At 36.7% G+C, this 24,684-nt stretch overlaps 1 protein-coding gene across 3 annotated transcripts in view; it reads right to left on the bottom strand.

The window, feature by feature from the left end:
• The window catches only part of PLD5 (phospholipase D family member 5), a 177,590-nt gene that overhangs the window by 126,462 nt on the left and 26,444 nt on the right, over positions 1–24,684 (bottom strand). The window contains exon 1 of one of the 3 annotated variants that reach the window (XM_021550468.3): positions 12,516–14,788. The exons of the other annotated variants lie outside the window; for them this stretch is intronic. Within the exon in view, the coding sequence (XP_021406143.1) occupies positions 12,516–12,518 (3 nt within the window). The 5' untranslated portion in view covers positions 12,519–14,788. Of the gene's footprint in view, positions 1–12,515; positions 14,789–24,684 lie in introns of those variants that run through there. 3 annotated transcript variants of the gene reach the window in all.

The raw sequence follows: 24,684 nt of genomic DNA, 5'->3' as shown, positions 1-24,684 counted from the left end.
CTGCTAAACAGAATTAGCAACTAATAAACTGCCTAAGGAAGAAAGCTGTCATCACCATCATATGGCTCCGTAAAATGTGTCTGCTGGTGGTTGACCAACACAGAGAGAAATAAATACAGGCAATCTATTGTAAATGCAGGCAAACCCAATGGGAAGAAATTACAATGTCTAACTCAATTCAGAAGGCTGAATGATTTCTTTATTAAAACTATGCTAAAATACATTAATATACTATATAAAAGGAGGATACTAAAACTACATACTTTTCTCTCTTTCTCTTTCTCTTTCTCTCTCTCTCTCTCTCTAATCCCCAGGTGGATTAGATTGGCCATCAGGCTCAAACAATCCTCACCAGAATCCAATCAAGCACACACTCCAAGTAAACAATTCTCCAAACACATTCCACCTAGGCAATTTCTGGCGATTTCTTAAGCCAATCTCAACAAAGTAAAGAAGATATGCTACATTTTTTCAGCACTCCTATGCTCTAAAGCTAGTCTCTTTCTTCCTTTTTCAGGTATGAGGGGTCTTTACATTAGGCAAACCACTCAGTGGTAAAAATACACAATCTACATCAATTCTGTGAATAATTCAGAGTTTACCTTACCTGACCACAATTTTAGAATTGCAGAACCAGTAAAAAATTAAGCAATTTAAACAGGGGAAAAGTAACAAATGTAAATTTAAAAATCAGTTGCACACAAACAAAAGGGTTTATTAGATTGGAAAAATGCAAAATTTTAGTGTCATGAAGCAGGATCTCCATTCTAATTTATAAATGCCTTCTCACATATCCATAACAGAGCCATATTTTTTATACCTTCAAATGCAAACTCACTCTGTAGTTCTTTTCTGGTTTACTGGTTTCTAAAACTTAAGAAAAATACATAGGCATGAAGACAGCAAAGCACAGTGCTCTTTGCTTTCTAAAATATTGATTCTTCAGGTAGGAATTATATATCCTAATCCAGATGATGAGTGAGATGTGTTCCATTTTCTCCTGTACTGTCCTTACTTCTCTTCATTTAAAGGATAGCAGCATGTATGAGACCAATGCTGATAGCACAGTTAGAGTTATATAAATGAACCATGAATTTCTTAAAGTAACATTAAAAGCAGCAATGAATCTTGGACTTAGATGATTAAAAGGTTCATTAGTTTAGAGCACCAGTAATTTAAGCATCTTTGTTTTACAGTCTGCAGAAGGAAAACCAGTGGAATTTCCATCTGCTTCTCAGACTGCTAGCATAGTCTGACACAAAAAGCTATAAGAAATTATTCTGTAAGTGAAAACAGCATTCAGAGAACAAAAGTACCTCAAGTGACTTTCATTACCAGAGAGTGAATTCCAGTGTTTTATTTTGTGCTTTCACAGTCTTAACATACTGTCATTTTCATTTCTGCTTAGCAATACTCTCACCTTTACAAGCCTAATCAGAGATTCCTTGCCAAATCAAAATCTGCAAAACTCTCCATCACAGCAGTCAATGTCTTTCACACCAAAAGTCCAAACCTCACGGTTAGTTTTCAAGCAAGCAGCTCCTGGAACTGGTTCATTACAAGCGATGGCATTGGCTGGAGGAAAAGTATGAGGTTTCATGGCTTGGGGGATGGCAGCAACATGAGCCTGGATTGGATCATTTCAGCTGCTTTGAGTAGAGGTGGTCTTGACAAATTCCTGGATAACGTCATGTGTAACTACAGAGAACAACAGTGATTATGAAATATTGTAGCTACTTAAGCCAGATGCTTTATTTTGGATTATGTAAATGGTCCTTCTGTATTTCCATTATCAGTCATAGTAGAGCAAAGATTTCTGAAATTGAAAGATCTCATGGATATGTTAAATTCATATTGCCTTGCTATTTTTGTTGAAACATTTGTGAATTCACATTGACCACTGAAGAACAACCATATGATGCTGTCCGTGATCTTCCATTATTTTCAGGCTACTAGCTAAATGAACCAGAAGGCCTGTAAACCACTTGGAAATCAAATACACAGTCCTGTGTTGAAAAGACTGCCTATCTTGGGTGATTTTTCTAGGAACACTAGGTGATTTGCAGCTATCACAATTTATCTAATAGATGTATCTCAAAAAAAGTCATCATCAAGACAAACTGAATGAACTGTATGTGCTAAGATCGGCATTCTTAAACGGAAACATAAGAAGAAGAGGTCTAGTATTTTAGTATTTTAAATTCCTCTATTTCCCACTTCCATGCAAATATCATTCCAGGACTTCTGTTGAAGGCTCAGCAGAACTCAAAACTCTTTAAAAATCCTTTTGTCTCAGCACTGAGCAAGGAAAACTCTGTTCTGATCACGAGATCATCTGTCATCAGAGTTAACTGCAACACAGTAGAATTGAATTTGTGATCGTGATGCTAGCTTACAGACTACATATGGGTTTTCTAAAGCTTGAGCTCATCCATTCTTTAGCTGCCTGTTTTTTGTGCTAGAAGGAAAATACAGGCCATTTTTTCACGACAACGCTTGCATGTTTTGGTGGCAAAGACCTGAATGTAAAAAGACCCTACTTCCTCCTTCCTGTCTCTACTCCCCCAAGAAAAGTTGTAGCACACTGAAAAAACAGCATGTGGAAGTTTGGACTGCCACTGTCTAAGGAGCACATATTTCGTGGGCAGGCAGACTATTTCATTTGCCAGAGCTGTCAAGCCAGCCCTTTCTACAAAGTAGCTTAAGACAAAAGAAAAGAAAAATTACAGCAAAATGTTTTAAAAGCTACATGCAGAGGGCTGAAGCAGAGACATAGTAATTAAGTGGTTTCCTGGGTAACAATGGGGCAAACTGATCAAATCTTCCTGCTTAAAATTAGATTTTTAAAATCTACATTTAGACATTTAAGAGTTGTACAACTTCCAGGTGTTCTGAGTTGCAGCTGTTTTGATTAACTGCACCTCTAGCAAAGTAAGTAAGTCCAGTTTTGGAAATATAAGCCAGTATGATTCTTCCTCTTCTCTAGTTGTGACTTCAGTATAAAGTACAAAAAGGGCTTGATTTGCCAAAATGTCAGCACCCATAAACTGTCAGACTGAAGGCAAAATGACCTTTCAAAAATCTGAACAATCTAAGACTCTCAATTTAAGCATTAAGACTAGAGGTCTGCCCATCTAAATACAGGTATCAATCCAGTCCACTGTGAGAAAGTACATGACATGACAGGACAGCTTAAAATCCAATTGTCTGATTTAGCGGTGAAATTTGTGGCACAAATCCAAAAATGAAGCTTAGAAAATTTCCTTACCATCCCCCTCATTAGGAATCTGCATTTCTTGAAAGGGACAACAGGGAAATAATACAGGTGAAGTGGTTAATGCTATACATAAATCCACTGAAATATTCCTCTCTCTATGAGGGAGTTCCTGCCTTGTAAGCCTCCTATGAGTGCTCCACATGATTTATCAGTCCTTTTGCCTTCTGGCAGTAAGTATTAGCAAGCATGATATCTCTGTAATGAACTGTGCAGCAAGGATTTGAAGAATTATTTAGAATTTTTATTTACATGAAAATGAAATGCACACCCTGGCAGATGGGAGATTGTGAAAGGTGGTTTGGACTATCTAAATGATTTTTATTTCAGGAATAGATAAGCTCTTGTGCAGTTTTCTAAACCAAGGAATCAGACATCTGGAGATCTCATTGTCGTAGCTTAAAACCTTATTTTTATACTAGTTTTTCGCATCTTTCTGTGTGTGGGAGTCTGTGAGCATAGGAAAGAAAATATTAGCTGGCTAATCAGTAACTTGACATTACAAACAAAACCAGTTACACATGGTTTTCTCTGGTTTGTACAATAGCAGCCAGATTCTGGTGTAACTTAATGAAACAATTGGCCTCCTGCTAGGTATGCATTTGTGCAGGTGGTTTACAGTGTTATAATAGAAGTGATGTGTGCATGTAGTTCAGTAACTAGGATTCAGAAAAACCTGTGTAAAAATGGAAATAAGCTGTTCATTCCCTTTATTTCTCTATGAGAGAAAATACACACACTAAACATGAAAAGAAAGTGACAGGTGGCAAAGAAGCATTTGAATTATGTTCCAACTCTTTAAAGAATTGAGCCATGGGAATTCTCATTTTTAAAAATAATTTGAAATGTTCAGAATGTTGTTTTCTGTGGTGTTTCCTGCAAGGTTTGTGGTTTTTTTCACTAATTTAAGCATGAACAAACAACACTGAATTTTAATTAACTATCAGGTACATCAGTTTCTATTCCAAACCTCCTCCGAGAAATAACTATTTTAGATTTAATTTAGAAGGGTGTTTATAACAAAAAATAATATGCTTCTCACTGCAGCCTAGTGAGTGCCAGGCCCTAAACATAGTAAAGATCTTAAGCTAAGCATGGTCTTCTGCTATATCTGTTTCCTTAGACTACAATGTCCATTCAGAAATTGTGCTTTTGATTAAAAAAACATAAATTTGCATTTACACAACATAGTGTGAGATCAGAGACTCGGGAGAAAATATACATGTCACTACTGAAAACAGAAGAGATTCTGCAAGTTTGCCATATTCAGCTGTGAGTCTCACTTTGACCATTAAAACCAACAGCACTGACTTTTTTAAGGTGAGATGATTATATAGGTTTAGGTTTTGAAAACCTTCTTAATACCTGAAAAAAATCAGCTTCATGGTCTTGGTCAGGATTCCTCCTTGAAATTAATGCTGACTCAATGTAACATCTCTCAATGAACCTTCCCCAAAGGTTAACTGCTGTGCCAATTACTTTTCACCATATACTTTCCACAGCACTTCTTCAATCAGGTCTAGAACCACAGCAAACTCTTAGTGAAGAGCCATGGGCCCAGGCAGGGTCAGGGCAGAGAGTGGAAGCCCTAGCCTCTGATATTAAGCTCCTAGCTGAAGGTCAATGCATCCCCAGGAGACTCCAGCTCCTCACCTCAAGGATTTCTTTGGGCAGCACTAAGAGCACAACCCACATGTATTTTTGACCAAGAATTTCCAGGTGTATCTATGCTGTCCATTCTTAAAAACAAATGTTACCACACACACTGCCTACAGCTTTGTTTGGAGATAGCTAAAACAAAATCTACTGAAGCATCTTTCTTCCCACAGAAAATGAAGAAGTAGTGGGGAGGAGGAGGGGAACTGAACATTCTTTTTTTTGTCGCCTTAGGATGCGATTAATCCGAGAAAACTCTCAACATTGCATACCCAGCAGTAAGCGCTTGTGAGATTTAGCCCTAAGCAACTGACTGTTTTCATTTCTTATGTCTGAGTCACTACTGAGTTACTTTCTAAGTAGGAGAGTATTTAGCAACAGGTGAATTAATATCATCACCTCTTCTGGATACCTTTAAACAAACATGGGTGTCATCCACAACAGTGACAACTATGCACATAATTAAAACTGTATTAAACAGACAGGAAAACCTAAACTTTGGCGAATTTCCATGATTCTCATACTTCTGGAAGAGCAAATAACTTTTAAGCTATGAAACAAATGTTTACAAGAGTGGCTTATCTTAGGGCTGTATTAAAATTCCAGTGTAATATGTTCACATAACAAAAATTCTGATCAAAAAGTATTTTTCTGAAGACAAAGATTATTAGAAAAAAATGCTGTTACAGATGGGAAACAAACTTCTTAGAAAACCTTTATACCACTGATAAATTAGTATTATGTACTATCATTCCAGGAAAGTAATTTTCTCCCTATAATTATCTATTGCTATAAAGTATTTTCTCAAGCAGCATCTTGCAGGTATCTTTTACATGCATGAATTTAATTTACATGCATGAATTTAATTATATTGTTCATGAAAAATCCTCCTACTCTCTCATCACTGACTGGAAGCATATGTTTTATGTGCTTCCCTATCCCCACTGACACAGATCAGAGAGAATATTTCACTGGAGAATTAAAATGATCCACAGCAAATGCACGACTTCCATGAACCTGGACTAGAAAATCTATAAGGCTGAAACAACTGGTAAAACTATAAAGGTCACTCTACATGAATATAAATTTAAAGTATTTTAGCCTTTTTTCACCTTTTAGATTTTCCCACAAATATTTTTACATTTCTTTTTATTAAAAAGAGACTCTAATCAAGAGTGAAGCCAACTCCATTAGTAAATTTATAAAAGAGGTGTAGTATTTGGGGGACTTGTGATATGCTGACAACACAAAATCTACTACAAAAATTAATGTCTCACAAAGTCATATGAAATTTTAAAATATTGTATAATAAACTACTTTCTATAACAGCTTACAAATTGCATGTTTGATGCAATTCCTATGTTATGATGCACTACATCAAAAATGTTTTATTCAGTTAGCTTGCATTTTCCATTACTTCAAGGAGTTCTGAAACTGATGCAGTAGAAAGATTCATGTTTATGCTGGTACACTTCTAAATCTGTTAATGTTTTTCAAGCAAGTAACTGTAAAGGAATGTGTCTTACTAGGCTGTGGAATTAATCCCTATCCAATGTATAATACCTAAATACACATTTGGTGAAAGTTACAAATATTAAACTTGTGAAGGTGTTTGGTTTATATTTTCTTCAAAAGGAAAGAACAAGCAACACATTTGTTCTACAGCACACAACAAATGCTGTTATTGCAGGCACCAAAGGAATAAACTGCTGCCACCCCAAAGCATGTGTTCTCAATCCGTACTATACAAAACTGTGTCCACAATAACAGTTTCCTAGTAATTTTTGGTTTGTTTTAACACACTTAAACCCAAAATTATGACTGCCTCCTTTCTTGGAACCTAGCAACATGGCAATTACCTGTCAATCTCAAACCCACCAAATCCACCAGGATCACTATGACAGAAAACTCTTTTGGGACTCAGTCTTCTAAGCTCTTCTTCAACTTCCTTGAAGACCAAACTAAGCAATTGGCTTTGGATGATTAATACATGAATGACCTTGCAAACAAAAGGCACAGCTGGAGACAAGGGAACTCCACAAGCTGATTACAGGATCACACCAGCACTGATGGGCAGAGGAAATGCAGTCCATGAGCAGCCCCAGTGCGCAAACAGGTAACAGCTAGCTACAAGCATCATTTTATGACAATCTCTGAAGCAAACAAATACTAGTAGAGACCTCAATATATTCTGCCTAAAACATCCCTAGTGTGCTGTATTCATCCTTCACACAGGACTCACTTTTTCATGCTTTGCATGCACAAGGAAACAATTTCTCTTCTACTTGTGCCATAGCAGAGGAATTATTAGATGCAAGTGTTGATTTTGATATTGATCCTCTGTAATAGTGGAATGAGGAACAGGACAAAAAACAAGTTTTTTAACATGCCTAATACTTTCAACAATCCTTCAAAGAGATAAATAAGAAAATTAACATTAGTGCATACAACAAGTTTAGTCAGAAGAGAATCTATCAAGCACTCTCTAAAATTAGTCCCTTCTATTTCTTCAATGAAAAGAAAAAAATACATGAGGGACATTTCTTTTTCTGACATAAATTTTATAGGCCAGCTTTAGTTGGTGGAAGATTATTTTTATGCAAATGATTTAGAGGTTTGCAGTAGCTCCTAGTTACCCAAGACCAAACGGCCCAGACAGCGTGTTTGTCCGAAATCAAGTATACATTTTTTTCAAAAATTAATCTGTAGAATTACTGCTAGTAAAATCTTTACCGCATTAGGCAGATTTTTTCTTTCTGGAAAGGAAAAACAACAAAAACTGCTAAAAGTAGGTATTTACACAAAAAGAAGCTAAAACAGAGGTGTAGTCTTATAACATTCTCTTTCTTGCCATTCCTTCCAAATGACTGTATAGTCTTAGTCATCACCCGACCAAATAAATCCCCATTATATGGCTAAGACAGAGTTCTCCCTGTTACTGGACATGTGTATGTCCAGTCACAGAAGAACATCTCAGCAGCCCCAAAAGCACCTAGTCTGGTACTCTGACACCCATGCACCACCTCCTATCCTGTGACAGGGAAAATTATCACATAAAAATCCTGTCATGAAAGCCACATCACATAAGGGGCAAAAAGACTGCAACACAAGATCTCAAATTCTCTGAGCTATTCAAAAGGTTAGCACTATAAAGTTAAAGCCATGGCTATTAAAAAAAGGACCTTATTACGGTAATGAAGCCGGAAGTGTTGAGAGTTTCACCACCAGATTTATCTACATCTTTGACTGAATAAGGATCAACACCAGAGATTACCAACCTTCTGCTGTGCATTCCAAAACTCTTTATGAATCCAAAACTTCCAGTCAGATACATAAGGTGTATATTGGTGAGAAGAGTGAAGTGGTGCCCCAACACAGGGCCAGGGGAGTAGACAGCTCTCACCTCCAAGTTGAAACTTCATTAACGAAAGATATAATAGGGCTGACAATGGGCTGTGTATACCCAGGTCACTCCACACTGAAAAACATTTCAATGAAATATTCATAACAACAGATTTACAGCAGACTAAAAACTCTAATGCAAAGTCTTGAGAATTTCTTTAGGAATGGCAGCTTCTCATCAGCACTCTGTGTAGGGAAGCAAACCAGGAAATCTACCCAAACTGCACCATGTCTCCCACCACTACATATTACCCATCACTATATATTACCCATCCTCAGCTCTGCTTAGAGCACATTCCTTATACAAGTGCTGGAAATCCTTCAGGGCACAACTCCATAACTTGCTCTTCTTGCATTTCCACAGTGTCAGGTGGGTATAAAGCTGTCAGTACCTTTTTATCTTCTCTAGACTCCTTTTACATAAAATGTCCATGGAAAGTCCCAACATTAATTGTTTTCAGTATTCTCAGTATAGTCATGAAGTACAAGAGCAATTATGTGAGGCAAAATATCATGTTGCTGTGAGATCCTAAGATATATGGGAAACACAACTTTGTCCTGATATTTCAAAACACTGCAAACACCATGATGCAAACATTAAGCAGATGTAGCAAAATATGTATTATCCAGCCACCTTCTCAGTAAAGCTGTATTCCTCTGGAAGCTGCTCCCATCAATTATTTCACCTAGAGACCAGACTGACCTTTTTCCCTGCCTTCATTTTCATCAACTTGATTTCTGATGGCATGACAGGATCAAAGCCAAAAGGACAGACTAATGCTAAAAGCATCCATTTTTAATAGCTTCTTCATATGTCACATGGCTGAAGGAAGAAAACCCTGTCTTGAACACAGATGCAGCAGGCATGCCAATACATTATGTAAAAAACAGCAAATAATTTATAACTTCCTGAGAGCAATTAATTTTATGTTATACTACCAATGTAATGGCACAGTTTAAAAGATGGATTTCAGAGAGAAAAACCTGATCTGCATATTAGATGGACTGTAGAATCAAAAGGAAAATGGCTTAAAAACATAATCCTCCATCATGTAAAAAAACTACTGTTCTTGCATAAACCTTGCCTGCTGATATATTTTATTCACTGAAAGTATTCAGGATCCATAAACATGGATGCTAAGATTTTAAAATACAAATTTATTTCATTACAAGTAAATGTGAATACATAGATAGATATATATGTGTGTGTGTGTGTATATATATATGTATATATATATATGGAGATATTTCAAAATTAGATTTCAATGAAAGCTCAATGTGGTTTATTTTTATCCTTCACAAACAATATTTATGGAGCATGCAAGAGTGCCAGACTTACTGGCATGGTAAACAACCTGACATGCAGTTTTTTAACCTAAGCCAAACTGTGTCAAAAGTTACTTGGGACATTTAAGTTAATACCAAACACATGCACAAAACTATACTGCAGCAGATTCCTTCTGACTACTGTCACCATGAATGAACAAACTTATTTTTTACCAGAAAACTAATAGAATAACAAAGCAAAATGTACTAAAAGAACAGAACCTGAGAGTATTATTAAGTCTTGAATCAAGTTCATAGCAGATGCAAAGCAACACTTCCTTTCCATAAACATATTTTATATTACATATAAAATCCACATCTTAAATATTTATAATATACCTCTTTATATAAGGATTACATTTTCAGGCAGATTATCAGACTTCAATTTAGTTACTGAAATAAAAAAAAAAATGCTTAGCCTAAATTCATCTGGATGAATAATACATCCACTTGTTGTATAAATTCAGCACCAGGAAAGACAGGAAGACACTGTAAATAACTTTGCCATACCAAACATATCCCTTGCACTAATTATACTTTATTACAATCTAGCACTGTAATAGTCATGTCTACAACTTCTTAGTTTTTCTGATAAAGCCTGTACATTATTTATAATTTTACTTCTGTTCTTTAAACTTACTAGAAAAAACACTTTGAATAAGTAAACTTGATATCTAATGCATTTGACAGCTTGCAGTTTGGGCTTCCTTAAGACCATTTACTATTTACATTCCACAAGACATCACATAATCTAAAAATTTTAAGTGAAAGGCTGTTCCGTCTGGACTAGTAATATAATTTATTAGATTGCTGACTACTATTTAGGATACACTTTTGGGGGATGCATGTGGTGCATGTTTCTTTTCTGTTTTACTTTTTTTTTTCCCCTTCAGTAACTTATGCAAGATCCTTCTTCAGGCCATCCAAATGGAAAGAAATAGATCCCTTGTGAACTCACTGCTTTAGTTACTGAACTAATCCATGTCAAGCAAGACACAATGTAAGTTTACTTCGGCTAAAACTTTATCAACAGCAAGTATGTGGCAGAACATGAACGTTATTTTTCTAGAAGGAAATGTTTCTATTAACTTGCTGTCACAGAAGCATAATCTGCATTTGGCTTATGTAGGAACTAGAGAATCACAAAAGTGGAAATATATATAACATAATTTGTTATTAATTATGTTCTGTGATCACAATAGGCAAATGCAGCCTGATCTCCTACCTGCATAATTTTCCTGTAAAATTTAGATGCAGGATAAAACTAACTATGGGCACAGTATTCTCTGACAAGAAACAAAAGTATATTCAAGTCTCTTCAGTACAACAGTACTGTTTAATGGTTACCCAACATAGGGGATTTTTGTCCAAAAAAAAGCAATAACAATATTAATAATGATAACAACAACCACCACATGTAGATTCAAACTAAACATTGTTCCAAGATCCTTACAGCCTGGTTGCCATTCAATTATTGATTTTGCAATCTATTCTGCATACTGACAAAGAAAACCATAAATTTTTAACACATCAAAGTGCAGTGTCTAACAAGAAACATATAGGCTATGATAACATGATTGACTTAATTACTTTTATTTCAGTTAATCCACTTAGAAAAGGAAAAGTTCAGAAAGAATTTAGTGATAGTTTCAGGGGTTTTTAATTTTTGTACTGCTGAGGAAGAACAAAATGCACAACAAAGATAGAAAATATAAATCAAATTTTGTTTCACATTTGCTGTACACTTTTCAAACTCTCATGGTTATTCTGTTAAAAATCTCCTCTTCCATTTGAATCACAAAGAGAATAATGCCCTACTGATCAAGCTAGACTGTCAAGTTAATGCATTTCAGTGCTCTTCAGACTTATTTAGTAATTTGCTTTCCTTTCACTCTGACATACTGTAATGTCCTAATCGATAAATTCCTGGACTTAGTATGCCCTTAAAATGAACAGCTGAGTTTCCATACAGGAGATTGGGTTTGATGTTTATTGCAATCAACACCCACTCCCAACCCCCAGAAAAACCCCAACAAAACAGTCTTGACAATGAGTCTTGGGATTAAGCACTCCCAAGATACGTTTCCTCCCTCAAATTATTTAATACATAGAAAAATGCTAATATGCATATTTTTAATCTATACTCAGGCATTTTTAAACCATTGATAGCATTGGTATCAATTTACACTATATTTAGATTCCCACATTTATGTGCTTTATATTCTAATTCTATTGTTTTAATGTTTAGATCAGAATATTAAAATAGGTACAAATAATAAAATCATTATTCTAAAAACTTTTCCCTGGTTATTTTTCCCACCAAATAAATGCACCAGAGAAACAATGTAATTAACAGGTTTTCATGGATTGAAAACCCGGAAAAATAAAAACTTCATAGCTCCCTAAAAGTCAAAGGCATGTACTGAGCACATCTGCTTCTTTCTAAAAAACAAAACCCAAAAACCCATATAAACATACAGCCTGCATGAGTGATTGGCATAGGTTTATTTATATTTTCATGCATAAAGTCTGTGTCAGAGATTATTAATCCAAAATCATTTTTAAACCCCATACAGCTGTCCTCCTGAAATAAACCAACAGACAATTTACATCAAATACTCATCAGCAATCCTTCCCAGTTTTAAAGATTTTATATAAGCTGCACAACATTTTCAGTGCCAGATATATTTGTCACCAACTTGCATTGCTGTTCTCTTGTAGAAAAAAATCATAATTCCTTTGCATCTTACATACTGGGTTTTTTTGTTTTAAATACTGACCTTTACTAATTTCAATTTTTAAACATCTTTTACAGAGTAATAACCTTGATCTGGTGAAGAAGTAAAGAGCTTCTTACCATCCTGATCCAGTATTTTTCACGTCTCTCGATGTTCAGCAGCAAGGAGCTGTTGCTGTTGCACTGCTTACTAGAGACACTGGAGGCTTTGGAAGCAGAGAATGTTTTATGTGGTTAAAATGTATCACCACTGATTATATTTCAGTCCCTCAATTCCTAGCCTTGAATCTCTGGAAATCAGCCAATCCAAGTGATAAAGAGGTTTTCAACAAGAAGTTGCAGAATTTCCACAGTGAATGCTTCATGGAAATGTTTTGCTTCTTGATACTTGTTTTTTTATATCCACTAAATGTTAAAATAAATCCTGGCTCCCTTTTCCCTCCTTCTCTTTTTTCTTTTCTCTAAAATGAGATTCATATATTGTTCACAAGGGACTTTGGCATTTGCTATAGCTAGGCACAGTGCAGAAGGGCATCATGCCAGATTACGCATACATCTCAGCCAAGATACCTGAATTTTGACTTGCAACACACCCTGTTATTCCAAACATGGATCTTCCTAAGCCAAAGCTCCCAGCTGCCAAAATGCACAGTGTTTTTGTGAGGCAGCCAAATGCCCCTTTAGATTAGCTAAGAGCATCTTTTATTTGCAATGTGGTTGGTCGTTATTGGCTTTTCTTTTCTTTTTTTTTTTTTTTTTTAACACTTTTTTCCCTAGGGCAGACAAAGTGGTAAGTTCCAAAGGGATGAAATGATCAACTGGCACTTCTACTGCCACTCCTCTCAAGAACAAATTTCACACAGCAAATTTCCCAGCATATTTCCATGCAATGCTATAACTATGTTTAATTACTCAGTTAACATTATAACCATCTTAATGTTCTCAGTGGTAGCTCAGGATGCTTCTGTTTTGTATGATAAAATAAAACAACAAAAAAAAAAGTCCAAACAAAACAAAACCAAAGCAAACAAGCAAAAATACCCCATGAAAACTCACAAATGCAAAAGCTAACTAAACAGGCAGTCCTGACTCCATGGTGTTATGAAATAACACCTCACAGTAAGAGGTGACAAAGAGGGAGGCAAAAGGAACTAAGTCAGATTACTGTCTAGTTTAACAGGTACTTAGAATAATTTCCATGCTTTTTGGGCCTCCCAATAAAGGGGTTTTAAAGAAAAGATTATCAAAAGGCTATGGAGACTACATTGGAGATGTTCTCAAGAAGATAGTATATTAATGTACTAAGAGAGTGTAAGACTGAGACTGAAATTTTAATGAATAATGGAAGACTATGGAGTGATGCTTCTGCAACAACTGAGAGTTTATAAAAGTCTAGAAAAGTGAAGACCATGTTCTGTGCAAGGAAGGAAAATAAATTCAGAAGATATGTCTGTGGGTTTTTTCAACTCTGTTTGCAAAAGGAAACAATAATGATTTTCACTGAATCTGAATGGGTATGAAAGTGCAGGACTGACCTGAAGAACACAAGGAAAAGGATGCTGGACTAATTGGCAAGCTTGTTTAATAGGTGAAGAAAGGCTGGATGGAACATTTGAATGTTTGTTGAAACAGCAATGAACTTTAAGAAATTACATTAAAAATAAGATATAATAACCAATAACATTGACAATGCAATTTCTGAACTTAGAGAAAAATGAAGTAATAAATTACATGGGTTTTGAACACCATGGCAATATTAGGTTGTTTTCTAGAGTGACAAGGAAGCAGCAGGAGGGAAGTCTGTAGGAGGCCTGTTTTAGCCATTGAACTGTTGACATCTAGCTGAACAGCCACAAGAAGTTCTCTTAATTCCAGAACCTTCTTCTTCAGCCAGAGCTAAAAAATTCAATTGCAAGGCATCATGGCAAAGATGAATTTGATATGTGTTTACAGATGAGCATGTCTGATGTAAATAAAAGGACCACAGTTCAATACATAAGAAATATAGCAAGATGGAGTGGAAAGTGGCCCTGAAAGGCTGATTAAGAAGATAGAAGGGTAAAGAAATAAGCAAACCACGTTCTATGAAACCAAGATAGGAAGAAAAATGGACAGCAGTATAAATGATCGCTTACAGAACAAAGAAAATCAGTAGACAGCCCTAGTTTCATTGTTTGACCAGAAAGCTGTCTCCAGATACCTTGTCTTGAGCAACATCAGCAGCATGGAAGGAGCAGAAGATGCACAGATTGGTGCCCAGCACCACACCAGCACTCAGGCAGTGTCCATAAATAACTCACAGTTGTACAAGTCACACTGCTAATGGGATTTCCATCAGAGAGGTTCTACATTTAATATCACTGAGACCCAGCAGAGAATTCTGTGAAACAATTCAATTGCAATCAATCTGGCTACATAGGTCTTGCTCTTTTTAGAAGTAAAAACTTTTCCATCAGAAAGTTTTCAGTCATCTTACTAGTCTACACAAATTTTTCCTGTAATCCTTGAAACCCTTATGCTCACAAAGATATATGCTGGGATAGTGATCAGATGCCAAATATGGAGACACACAGCCAATTTGTGCTCCTGCATGTTTCTACACAAAATGTGTATGGGACAAGGTAGTATGGCCCTATGCATAGATGCAACAATTTTCAACTCTGCCTTTCAGTCAATGAAGCCAGAATACTTCCATTTTTTACTGAAAAGTAATTCAATTATTTAATGCATACAAATTTCAGAATGAAATCTGTCACGGTCTTCTCACAATTAAAACATGCACCTCCCAAATTCAAGCACAAATATCGCCTCCTAAATTCAACTAAAAGACATTTCTATATTAAAAAATGCTATCATGCACCTATACAGGCAGAAAAAAAAAAATCAAGTTGACTAACTTACTTCAGCATTAGCACACCTGCTTCAAAACAAAGCCACCTTTTCCATTTACTTTTAACTCCTTCTAATACGGAAAAAGAAGTGACCACCAAGGGAGTTATGTACTCATATAATTGCAAAAGTTTAAATGTGAACCTCAACTTCTACATCTATAAACCTTAAAGATGATTTTTTTTCTCCCTTCAATTCTTGAAGGATCCAAAAGCAATGGGAGCCTACATTTTTCAGACAGATCCAGAATTTCTCCTTTTCATGAGGAAACCAATTTCTTCCCAAATTTGAGTTAAAACATGTAATTTAATCCTTGCTGACTGGTTACAACCCTATTGCCAGACTTCACCCTTCCTGGCATATTAACTGCCAACATGAGCTCCATGCTTCAGAAGCTATATCAAAAATAAAAATAAAGCTCTCAAAGGCATCTGATAACATTCTTTAAGTCCCTGTAGAAATGTAGTTAGCAGGCTACATAATTTAAACACTTATTTAGACAACATAAAGATGCCCGTGAATGATTTAAATAATCAAGGAATGCACAACGAAGCTGAAAACACTTAAGTTGGATTAAAAGTAATCTAAATAGTATGAAAATAGGTTAGATATGGCAATACAAGTTATTTCACAAGTGTTCTTTGCAACATGTAACCATTCAGACTAGGGCACTCAAACTGCAACAACTGAATGATTGTACTAACTGGTACCAAACATAAGGCAATTGATCAAAGAACTGAATTTTTGCTCTGATACAATTTCTTTTATTTTGGCATTTGATTGTTGTCCAGAGAGAAGAGTTTAAAAAAAAAAATCAATTTTTCATTAAATGAAAAATCCTAATAAATTTAAATGCAGAATTGTTGAGTCGTTTTGGATTTGCTTAAGATGCCACAAAGCCTCAAGGACACACAATTATGGCTCTCTTGGGGCATTCTGTAAGTCTGTCCAAATTGTCCCTAGAGTTATGAAGCATCTTCTCTCCCCAAAAGTTGTAAAAATTAATGTATGGATCTATGAACAATTTGTTGCAAATAGGTAAAAATAAAGCACAGTTTGATAAGTAGCAAGACAAAACCATGCAATATTATTTGGCATCACAGAATGAAGACAAACAAGATTATATATGTCTGAAGGAATTCTAAAAGTCAGAAAACCAAAACAGATACAAAACTTCAAAGGCACCTAGACAAAACATGAAATTTATCAATAAAAGCCTTAGATTTTTTTTTTTTTTTGCTGTGAAGAAATACATCCAAAGTGCACACTGAGTGTAAACTGGTAAAATGCTGTCATTCTGAGGGCAAAAAAAGTCAACTCCACACAAAAATTCTCCATTCCTTCAAAAATCTAACTAGAATAGGAACTCCAAAACAAAATGACACAACTATAAATGCCAGTATCTGCTCTTCATTGTTCATCAGTTTCATTAGCAACATGGAAAAGCAACAGGCTTTGCAGGAAAAAAAAATAAGTAGTAGGAAAGAAAGAGATAGAAAGCAGAAAGACAGAAGAAGAGAGCTGGCAGAAGTGGGATAGGGTGCAGAGAGGGGCAGAACTTCACAGTATCTCAGTCTGGTCCATCTTCAAGACTTACTAGATCTACAAATAAATAGCTAGCACAAAAAACAACCAACAATACTAAAAATCAAAGACTGATATTCCCACCATCTTCCACAAACAAAGCAGTATTTCACCTTGCAAGAAGCTTTACCAAAAATCTTAGACATAACCCACATCATGAAATCAGTCACTCACAATTCATATATGAATATCAGTGCAACTTTCCAGTGGTAAAATCCTGTTCTTCAGGAGGACTTATAAAAGCACACCCTCAAATACTTCAAATAATGTTCTGAAGCAGAAAGAAGATTAAGAATTCTACTGGCCTTGTAGGAAAGAAAACTTTTATGTAAAATTCTGCTTGTAGAGTTTTGGACCTCACACAGTAGGAATGTAATTTCAAATCAGCAGAAATACATTCAGAGCTTATGAAATCTACAGACTAGAAGAGGCTCCTTACCAATTAAAACTCTGCTCAAGCAGTAACCAAAGATTAAAATGTGGCCCTGGATGTTTAACATTACCAGCCCTAAATTGATATGCCAGCTCACAGATCATAAGTGGAGCAGGTGGCAGCTACTTAAATGGGCAGTATCAGTACACAGAGGATAATGGGCTGTCATTGCCATCAAGCACAAACACTGCTTAAATGTTTCAAATAAATATTTTCCCTTTATTTTTGAGAAACTGAAGGTGTGAATTAAAGGTAAGAACAGTTGCAAAATAAATTTCATTGCATTAAACAAAAAAGAAAAAAAAAGGCAGAGAAATAGAAAGCCTCCTTATCTATCAGATGCAGCTGAAAAAACGTATGAGTGCTGCCTCCCAGAGTCCAGCTGCCTGGAACAAGTCTTTCTGTTTTAAAAGTGATTCAGTGGCCAAGAAAATCTCCAAGGACCAAGAAACAATAACTAAATTCTCTTTCAGCCACTGTTCTGAGGGGGTCACACCACCCCAGCTCAAGTTACACATAGATTCGGGCCTATGTATTGCTTAAACAGCAGAGACAGCTATCACCTTCAAAACAGAGCTGAATTAATCTCTCTCTCTCTCTCATATGCACATGAATCCCTGCCCTCAAAATCTCATAAAGGAAAATAGGAAAATAGACCCTCTCTCTGCACAAGTCCTGAGAATGCTGCACAGAGACTTGGTCTCCCACCACTTCTCCACCTGGAGCAGCCAGATGGGCTATAAGAGCCACTTCTCTCCAGGGAGTGGCTGGGGGAGACACGTCACAGAGCAAGATGCAGAGCTGCTCTGAGAGGGTGGGCAGCTTCCACTTCCTGTCATCAGTGTCAACAGAGGCCATGCCACCCTTTCTCTGCAGGCTGCAGCCAAACTACTCAGAGCAGCACAGCATTTCTTGATCTAACCACTGAAATTAGCACACACTGTAATTCATATTTTAAAGCCAAAAGCAGATGTTGAAGGAGCCCCTTTAAAAAAGTTTAGGCTATTTTGAGCACTAATAAGAGAACACTATTTTGCAAGTTTGTAGCAATCCTCCCATCACAAAGCAGCTCAAAAAAAAAAAAAAAAAAAAAAGGCAAGTATAAAGAGCATGATCCTATTATTTTAGGCAAAAGGAAACAAACAAAAGCCTTTTTTAATCATTAGTGAAGATCGGACACAGCCTTTAAATACTGAGAGTACAACCAGCGTAACTCAGATGTGGCTGCCAGGACAGCGTTTCTCTTTACAACCTTTGCAAGGCCGCAGGAATTGCCCGAATTCCAGGTGGGAAGCGCGGGAGCGGACGCGCTCGCCTCCGCGCGCGGCAGCCAGGGGGCGGTGCAGCCCGCGGGCGCGCAGCCGGCGGCGGCACCTGCGGCGCGCACCCGCACTCGCCCGGCAGCCCGAGCAGGAGCGGCCGCAACGCAGGCTGCTGCTGAATAAAGCTGCGTTTTTATGGAAAGAGCCTACGTAATGCAGACGCTAAAAATAGCCAATTAGTATTTGGCCTCCCGTGTAACAACATTAGCTGTGTTTATAGAATTACTTTTGGTTTCCATGTGAAATTACACTTAATATGATTTTACTGGATCATAAAAGACATTTTATTCTGCTTCAATACTCTGCCTAATGCCAGTCTCAAACTTTGGTAGAAGAGGGGCGAAATGGCAGAAAGAGAAAAGGTGCCACTAAGATGAAAACGGTCAAATAAAGAAGTGGAGAAAATGGAGCAGCCCCCCAGGAGATTTTCAGAGCTTTTTGTGACCTCAGGGTTACTACTGATAAAGGTAACCTATATCTGTTGGACTTCCTTGACTATGTTACCTCTCCAAAACTGTCCTGAGAAAGCAAATTCCTGAAACACATGCTAGAGGTGGATGGCTCTGGAAAACTCCAGATGAAATGGGAGGCACAGCAGAGTACTACTGCAAAGTCATGTGGACAGGAAAATGCTCAGAAAGGCACTGGATGTCTAAGGCTCATATTCCTGTGTGACACGATACCTGTGAGACGTGGCAAATCCCAAGCAACAGGACCAAACTATTCCGGTGTAAAAAGCTCAGTGACGGATAAAACCTACTTTGAAAAGCAACACGTGAGTCTGCACAAGTAGTTCTCAGGGAAAGGACCAATCCTAAGAAAAAAAAGAAAAGTATTTGAACAGCACCACCACTTGCTCAGGTACCAGACACTATGATGCTCATGACTCTTCATTTGGAAGTGGGTTTAAATCAGCAAGAAATCAAGCAGGCAAATGACTGCTACCGATTTGTGAAAACCTGAGAAGTGTAGGTGTACACAATATGCATCTCCAGCACAGGCTGAGCAACAAATGGACCTGCACAGTGCTGAAAGACATATGCAAGCTCAATATCCCCCTTACCTGATAACATTTTCCAAAAAGACTCAGCAAGTGGTCAGGCAGCCAAACAGAAACAATCTCTGTTAATGACAGATCATTTGAAAAACTGATAGCAGTGCATGACAATCTGGCCCCCCTGTGCTAAGAATACAAGAAAGAAGATAGAGAAGAGCTGATTTTATTGACAAGGTCTTTGAAAAGATTCTAAAACTCTGCATAAGCTTCTGAATGAAATTCTTTAACCAAAATGTTATCCAGGTTGCAAAAAGCAGGAATTTTATTTAAGGGATGGACTGCTGGCTTAAAAGACAGAGGAACAGTGAGTTATGGCTTTACCCTAAACTAAGTAAGGCCAAATACAGTTGAGATCAGCAGACCAAATCTTTCACTCATTTGACCATGCTTAAAAACTTCTCCATTTCACATAGGATCACAAGATGGATTATTCCATGTCCTGAGAGGTAAGAGGCTCTGACCTATGAAAAAGTGAAGCCAAGAGTCTTACAATAAACTCTGTAAATATATGTTTTTAAAACAAAAGAAGTTGCTGAGAAATAATAGGTTATCTCACTCTGGAGACTAATGCACAGAGCAGCCAGTCCAATGGCCAAGAGCTTCGAAATACAGACACACAAATCAGAGTGACAATCTGCTTATACACAGATACTCTTGACTTAACAGTCACAAGAGACAGGTGCCTGGGGAGCAACACTCCTCCAGCCACAGGTCTGCAAACGGTTTATGTTATCCCCCTACAAACTATTGTGGGGGGATGACCCTGATCAGAAGATCAACACCCATACCACTGCTCACTCACTTTCCCCCCTCAGCAGCACACAGGAGACAGAACAAAGAACAAAGCAAGGAGTCTTGTGGATCAAATAAAAACAGCTTAACGGGTGAAGGAAAGAGGGGACACACAACCCTCAAAGCAGCAAGTGACTCAAAGTCACTCACTTCCTCCCACAAGTGTGGATAACCTTCAAGAAACAACCACCATGGAAAATACTCACACACCCCCATACTCTCCTTTTTCTACCCTCAGTTTCTATTGCCAAGTAAGCAGTCATAGCTGTATCCCATCCCAACCTCTTCCAAACCTACCTCCCTACTGAATTTGAGGGGAGACAGAGAAACAAAGACCTCTGTGCTGTGCAAGCATTCTTCAGCAATAGCCAATTAGTGCATTATCAACACTGTTTTAGCCATGTATCCAAAACACAGTACCACACAGCACTGTAAAAAAATTAATTACATCCCAGCTGGACACAGTATAACTATTTTGCAAGAAAATTGACTGTTAAGACAGGCAACCATAGAAAGAGAGCAATCTGGATAATATGGAGTTAGACAGGTCTTAACACAAGAGAGAATGTTGCAACCTGCCTGAAGCCACCATAGAGTGAATTGGTGTTCAATTCAAAAGATTCTATGGAGAAATAAATTATTAAATCAGATGTAACTTCATATATGAACATTCTCAGACTTGCTCTTTGTTGCCAAAGCATTGCTTACTTCGCAAATGAAATGTTTCCAGTGGTTCTCTGGAGTCAGCTGGTAGGATGACATAAGAGCTTCAGTTAGCAAAGAAAAGTGAGAAAGAAAAGTGAGCAAAAACCCAAAGCCAAAATCAAGGCTGCTTGACTTCTCTGGACACATCTTCCAGATGAAAAGTGATCACTGCTTGTAAGACCATGTTTTTCAGGCTAGCAGGAAGTGACTGGACAGTGGAAAAGTGGTTGAGTAGCAAAGTAAAAAAAAAATTTGCAATGCAGCATGAGACAAAAAAAGAATATACAAAACCAAGAATATACTGTGCTGGTGCATACTGTCATAACACTGTACTGGCAGAGGAATAAAGGAATAATATGTATTTATAGTAATTTAAATTAATCCCAAATTTTTAGCACTATAGCTAAAATTTAATGTCAGGTGATGAGTAACTTAATGAACTTATTACTGGTCAAGCTGAACCGAAGGCACAGCTTAAGTTCATTAATAGCTTAATCATCTAATGATTTTAAGGCATCCAGAGGTAATTAAGGCCTAGGTATTCTTCCTGGCCCAATTTTTTGCTGCCACAGTGCATATACAGTCACAGTAGTTTTGGCTGTGTTTCACTTGTTGCTATGTTCCAATTGTTTACAGAACTGAAAAATATGGGGTTGGTGATATCAAGAGTGACCAAGAGCTCCAGGAAAACAAAAATAACCTTTGAAAAACTAAGAACTGAGAAGTATACAGAGAGAATGCCACACATTGCAAGAGCAATGCCACCACTACTTCCAAAGTATTGGAAGATTCTGCCCTGATGACGTAAACAAACTATGACTACTAAATTTAACAGCATACTAAAGTAGCGTCCAGTAATATGCTCTCCATATTACATTTATTTAATGTTGTCTTTTCAGCCTCTACTGGATAAGCTTCAATGGGAACAGACCCAAATACCTCACACAAGGGACTGAGGAATCCAAAAGTCAGACATCTGAATAATAAAAACGTGACTGGAAACATCCACATTGTACCTGGTTGCTGCACACATTGCTTTACAGCAGAGAGAAGCCTCTCTCTAAAGGGATCTTCTTGATACAGGATTTCAAAGATCCAATACTCAGAATTAATTTTAAAATCAATTAATACCCTCTATGTGATATATATAATACTTCCTATCTTGGTAAGTCTTTTTTGGGCATGAGAGAGAGGGAAATGTAATAATTGTCATTATTTACAAGAATTACATGTAATTTTTATGTAGCCAACAAAATAAAGCTTCCAGTATATAGAAATTTCCTTGAGACAGGTACCAGCCTTTGAATCTGCTATAAAGAATTTGACCACTAATTGGAGGAAAAGCCACAGCATGTCCACATAATTTACAGGAACTATTAAAAACCATAAATCTAATCTAGTCTAAGTTACAAATTTCTTCCCACAGATCTAAATATTTGAATTTTTTCTTTGCTATGTCTTTACAATTAAACAAACTACATTTGGATTATATTCTGATCTCTTATAATCTGAAGGGAGTCATTGATACCAGTTTTACATTCTGTCTCTTTCCCTCAAACAAGGTAGCTCATTACTTCATTAAAACCAGTCTCTCAGAAAATAAAGTTATACTTGGATATACTCCCGTTGGAAATTTCTTCTGCCCACTTTTCAGTAGGGTGCTTTCAAGACTTTATTGAGCCCCCTGAACACAGAAGAGTCTCCAGCTAACTCGGTCCTGATTTAAGAAGAAAACAGATTATATTTCTGTGGCAAAAACCAAAACCATATCCCCCCCCAATCCAAGGACCAGAGCTTTAATCCCATGAACTGAAATTTAGATATGTTCTGCAAATACATTCATAAATTAAGATTGTGTCATACAGTGAGCATGGAACCTGTCCAATTTTGTTGCTATGACCTGTGAAGCCAGTCTAAGTCTCTGAATGTGTTCAAAAGATTATCTCAGAGCCAAGTCCCTCCATTTTCACTGCTACTAGAACTGCAAAATTGATGATAGATGTCTACATATCTTCAAATTTGTAGAGTTAAATGCAAGTTTACCACTCAGTTTGAACCAAAGCAACTTTTGCAGTTGAATAAAAAACAGAAAAAATTTCATAGAATAGGCAGATGCTTCAATGGTAACCTTCGCATTTTCCAACCACTGAATACATACTAAATATTATATTAAGTGGCTATTACAGTCTCCCAAGCTAAGGGGCTTTTCTTAATGTGAAGATAAAGTGAATCATCTTAAATTGTTCAGATTCTCCTTCTTTCCAAAATAAAGACATGGTTTTTATACTTTTCTGTCTTTTTTGTAACATTATCCTTTGGACATCTACCACAATATGGACAAATCTGTAAAAATGTCAAACTCTGTGTTACTGCACAAATATCTTTACAGCATTAAAAAAGTGAAAATGTAGCCTTAAAAAACAGGGAAGAATAAAGAAGCCTGTAACCTGAAGTAGTCTGACAGCATTATCAAATGAGACAAAAATAGTTGTTTTTAACTGGTGTATGTCCCTGCACAGAGGTGTAAAGTAAATCACTAGTCTTCAATGAAAAAATCCCAACAACAAAAGTGAAAAACCACCCTTCCACCCTTTCTGGAATAGAAGTTTGATAAGAATGAACATAAAACAGGTGTTGTCTGATACACTTTGTAAGCAAAATATATTTGTTGCAGTCTGTAGCCCAAGACAATCATTCTTTGAATTACTGTACTCATGCATTTTAACCTAGGCTCTACCATTTTTTACTTAGACAAAACTTGCAATTGCTGATTGATAACAAAACATTTTTACCAAGCTGCTTTTTCAAATTCCATTTTACTAAAAAATGACTGAATGATTCAGTTTTCTGAAAAATTGAATAAATGGAATTATCTCTCTGAAGAATAGGTGTGCAGCCACCACAAAGGTTCTTTGAAAACTGCCTGATTTATAATGTCCCTCACCTACTGCACCATGACCCCCTACTCTGTAGGATTCCAAACCTATAGAAATGGAAACACTGGGATTCCAGATGGCAAACAGTGCAGAATGTGAACAGACTATAAATCACCTGAAGAGCTCAAGGTAGGTGTTTGGCAGGCAGGACAGGTAATCTTGTTGTCTTTTTAAATTTTATTTTTAAAATCACAAACTGCATTTGCTTGCTTTAGCATACAGACTCACAGAAGTGTAAAAGTTCTTAAAACTACGTTCACCATTTTTTAAAATTAAATAAAGGTAACATTCATTTTTTTAAAAAAAGGTAATCTAATTATGTCAGGTTTCTGGTTTACAGCCTCACATAAAACATGGTTTTCTGTTATTATTAAAGTGTTTCTGTGGCTTTCTGTTATTATTAAAGTGTTTTAATAGAGGGGGAAAGGTATACTTTAAGAACAGGGTTACTCATTTATGTTCAAATAGCAAGAAAACAAACCAGCAAACAAAAGCAAAAAGCACACCAACCCCTAATTGTAATACAACACACTTACAAAGAGGACTCTATTTCAAACTATGACGAATTAAA

This window comes from Lonchura striata, chromosome 3 (assembly GCF_050655825.1).
Source record: "Lonchura striata isolate lonStrDom1 chromosome 3, ASM5065582v1, whole genome shotgun sequence".
NCBI lineage: Eukaryota > Metazoa > Chordata > Aves > Passeriformes > Estrildidae > Lonchura > Lonchura striata.
Note: the sequence above shows the minus strand (reverse complement) of the source record. Positions and strands in the feature narration are given on the sequence as shown.